The sequence below is a fragment of the Marmota marmota genome, unplaced genomic scaffold (genome assembly GCF_001458135.2).
Source record: "Marmota marmota marmota unplaced genomic scaffold, marMar, whole genome shotgun sequence".
Lineage (NCBI taxonomy): Eukaryota > Metazoa > Chordata > Mammalia > Rodentia > Sciuridae > Marmota > Marmota marmota.
This window is the reverse complement of record NW_026000068.1, coordinates 18,674,151-18,678,411: the sequence shown is the minus strand read 5'-3', so window position 1 is coordinate 18,678,411 and position 4,261 is coordinate 18,674,151. Positions and strand designations below refer to the sequence as shown.

Sequence of the window (4,261 nt, the reverse complement as noted above, 5' to 3'; positions counted from 1 at the left end):
ACCTGTCACCGCCGCCGGTTTCAATGAAGTTATCTTCTCCGCCGCATTCTGGTGACGTCAGTTCTCTGCCATGGTGGTATCCCATGCAAATGGCGACAGTTCATTCCCTTTGCTGGGTGGCCAATGCAACGGGTGGGTCCTGACTGGCTCTCCCAAGCCCCGTCTCAATCCTGTGGCCACTGCCTATGAAGGCTCGGTTGGTATTAACCTCCGCAGGTTCAGAAGGGCTGACCAGTTGTTTCAGCGGGATCGTTTAGTGCTGAGTCACAGTGGTTTGTCTGCGAGACGCAGGCGAACGGGAGCTTGAATTCAGCCGATCCGGACTCGGTGTGTGTTCTGAGAGGCCCAGACTATTCGCCCCAGATCCACATCAGCTCAGCATTGCCTAGTGATCCTGAGCAAACAGCATTTAGACGGTTTACGACTCCCTATGCCCGAGCAGCTGAAGAGGTCAGAGACTTGATCTCTCCGCGCCCGCCGACATGTTGGATCTCAAGTATAATAAATCTTACTGAAGAAGTACTTCATACAGAGGATCCAGAATAATAATATTTTAGTTGCTTATGATTCTTTTGATATGTATTAATGTTAGAAGGTATTCATAAGCTTCTTTGGAAAGATGACAGTTCTTGTCTCTTATGTTATATCTATGAAAATTTAACATACATATTTTTTAGTATTTCCCACTTTCAAGGCATTTTGCTCAGACTTATAGTTGAGAAAAGCAAAACTCTTCCCCTTAAGAAGCCTATACTAGGCAGGAGGGTAAGATAATTTTGATGAATATAATTTTAGATTATGTTTTAAACATGACTCACTTTAAAATATTATCAAGGGGGCTAAACAAATGCCAGTCACAAGATGGTCCCATTATATCTTTCCCAAAGTGTGTTTGAGAGAAATGTCTTTTGGTTTATGATATGAGAAGATTCATGAAATTCATAAATACAAAGTAAGTTTTATTTTTATTTATTTTTTAAAGAAAATTACACATCTTACACATCTTTTATTATCAGATGATACTAGATAATACTAAAAAATCACCATTAATTTTGTTGGCAACATATAACAGTAGTATTGTTACATACCTTATGGTTATTAAGACCTTACAATTTTTGAGGGAACCAATATAACACTTTACATGGAAATATCTATACCTTCATATTGTTCTTTTGTGGAAAAGCAAGCTTTATTTCAAATTAACCCAAGAAGAGAAGAGGGGTCGGGGGAACACATTTACAAACTGGATGGGAGCACACAGATACTGTATCATTTGGCAAAGGCTCAGTCAGTCTCAGCAATTCCTGCTGATCCTCCAACACCTACTCAGTTTCCTCTTCAGGCTGAAACTAAAGAGTAGTCTTGAAGATGCCCATGATGTCTTTGTTATCCAAACACACTCCCATTTCAGGAAAGAGGACACCTGGGGTCTACTTTCTGGGGGATCTGATTAATTATTAAAATAAGTATTTACATTGAGAATATAGTTAAACTAGTAGCTTTCTTCACATTTTCACATTTTAAAAAGAACCAGAGGTTTTATGTTTTAAGCAGTTGAGTTGGTAAAGATCCTGTCTCCATTTTATAGGAGATGGATTACATTCAATTACTCCTTACAACTGAAAGATCATTCCATTGCTTTTGAAGTACTGGATGGGCTCGCATCTGCGATGGTAGCTAAATAAATGAGATTTCTATGTAACACGTGCTGGTACTGGACACACTCCTTCGCCCCACCCTTGTTCTGATGCTCCACGATACAACAGATCAGCTGGTCATTCTCCTCCAGGAGCTGCTGGAGATTAACTTCTGTCTTGCCCCTCATCCAGTCAGGTACAAAGGCCACTGACATCGCTGGGGGCCCGGGTCGGCACCCCACCTCGGAAAAAGACGCCCACCATGCGGCCAGACAGATGCTATCTCTGCGCTGAAGGCACAAAATAAATTTTAAAATGTCATTTATAACATTGCATCTATTTCTGATAATGTTTAAAAGTCTTCCATATATAAGAAAACTTGTATTGTTTGTGTCAAATTAATAATGGGTGACAAAGAGATTTGTTGTCTATTAGCTCACTGGATAGAGTTCAAGTCATTCTGTTTCTTCTTTGCATAAATTGTACATCTTAGGTCCCATTATCACTGGCCCATAACAAACTGTAATTTCTTTAAAGTGTACAACCAACATTTCTGATCTTTGTATCTGTATTGTCTGTGTAAAAATACTTTATCTGTTTCTATCCCACATTGAACTAATTTCCTCTTCACTGTCCATCAAACTGCTTTACCAAGAACCATTCAAACTAGATGGAAGGAGAACAGAAGGAATATAGGATGCAGGACACAGAGGAATAATTCAACCAAAGGAGAAGAAAGATACTGGAGGGAAAAAAAAAAAGAAAAAGAAAATACTCTAACCTGGTCCTAGCAGAAAACAGAAAAGTAGGTGGAGTTGTTGCTGACTGCCGCAGTCTGGCTGGGCACAATCAGGAGCCACTTGTCAAAAGAAACTAACTTTATTTTTAGAACCACACACGCCAAACAAAACAGCCTCTCAGGAAAAACCCTCAGAGCCTCAACTGCCACCACCGGCTTTCCACAAGCCTCTCTCTCCCACACAAGCTTCTCTCCACCTCCCACAATCCTCCTGCTCTTGAGGCCGATTGGCTGGGTCACGTGGGCGGAGCCAAAAAAGTCCCCCAATGAGCAGCTCCGTGGTCTGAAAGGGCAGGGAAACAGTCCAATGAGCATCACCGCAGAGGAGCCAATCAGCTAGATGTTGCTGGGGCCGAGGAGCCAATCAGCTAGATGTTGCTGGGGCCGCTGTGAGCCAATCATCAGCCGGCAGCTGGAAGTTTGCTGGCAGCTGGAAGTTTGCTGGGGCCCCTTCGGCTGTGGCTCTCAACATCTCCCCCTCTCTGTTTAAACAACAAGCATGTGGCTTAGGGACCGTGCCTGCCTTAGGTTGTCCAATAGTACATATGGTCCTTAGGTTGGTACCATTGCAATTGGATCTTACCCGTCACTGACTACCGGTCCAGTATACAGCCACACCTGTGGAGAGGTCTTTGTACCAGCGGGGGGGTGAGGTTCTTTGCCTCACCTCTGTTGGCCCCCAAATTTTAGCTGGACGATCATGACAAGCAGAAGGGAGGAAGATACACCAAGCCAATTGACGGCTCCTTTTGGAAAAATTGTACCACCGATGACATCATCAGCAAAAATACCCCAACACTACCACAAGTCGCTGCACCAACAGATAGTTCACAATGCATACAGGTGAGCTCACAATGTGTCCAGGCAAGTTCTGCAAGCAGTTCAGTGATGGCTATTGTAGAAGCTGTAGATTGGTTTTATCTTTGACTTCACCAGCACTGGGATGAAGATAGGAATTCTGGCAATAATGGCTAAAGAAAAAATTATGTAACATTACAGAAGGCACTAAAAGAAAACAATTTTCTTAACAATTTACATTATCTTTAAGAGAATTATTAAATATAATGAAAAGGAAAGGTGAAAGTAAACAAACAGATCTGTTAACCTTCTTTTGTGTTCACATATTAAAACAATCTTTAACAGCTGTTTACCCAATTAAATTAAACCATTTAAATCACGTGAATTAAAAAAAAATATTTGGATCCATTTTATCATGAGCGCTCATCATATATGATATATGGACATACATACATTCAAACATATAACACAAAACACAAGTGTGCACACATAATATAATACATACAACACATAACATTATAGTAAAGGCCTTATAACTTTTTACAGGTGAAATCTCCATTGCAATGTTTAAAAACTCTATAGTCAAAAAATAGAACTGATCAGCAAAACATTAACCTAGGTCTGTATGAGCTCAAAAAACAAAATAGAACTTCATGATATGGCAAAGGGCAATAATAAAATAGATATTGAAAAAAGCATCCTGGTTCTGTTGCAGATGTAAGAATAGCCAAACTGGAGTTTTGGATATCAGTTGTTATGGATTTGAGCCAAATCATCTTCTTTTTGGTCTGTAGAAATCGCTTTAGTTAATCTTTCTGGAATCCAAATCGGCTGCTGTTCTCCCTGTGGAAACACATAAACAGACCCCCGACTCCAGACAATCACTGGGTCAGGACCTTGGTTAATCTCTCTGGAATCCAAATCGGCTGCTGTTCTCCCTGTGGAAACACACAAACAGACCCCCGACTCCAGACAATTACTGGGTCAGGACCTTTCCATTGTCCTGTTAGAATATCCTTCCAAAGTA

At 41.0% G+C, this 4,261-nt stretch overlaps 1 protein-coding gene across 1 annotated transcript; it reads right to left on the bottom strand.

Moving 5' to 3' along the window:
* Nucleotides 1–1,537: 1,537 nt before the first annotated feature.
* Nucleotides 1,538–1,915, bottom strand: LOC107146461 (SS18-like protein 2). The gene has a single exon (XM_048814205.1). It carries the CDS (start codon nt 1,850–1,852, stop codon nt 1,628–1,630), a length of 225 nt encoding a protein of 74 aa, XP_048670162.1. The 5' UTR covers nt 1,853–1,915; the 3' UTR covers nt 1,538–1,627.
* Between the last annotated feature and the right edge of the window lie 2,346 nt (nt 1,916–4,261).

Excerpts from the sequence above, each read along its gene's own strand:
- LOC107146461 (XM_048814205.1), bottom strand. The coding sequence starts at position 1,852 with ATGTCAGTGGCCTTTGTACCTGACTGGATGAGGGGCAAGACAGAAGTT.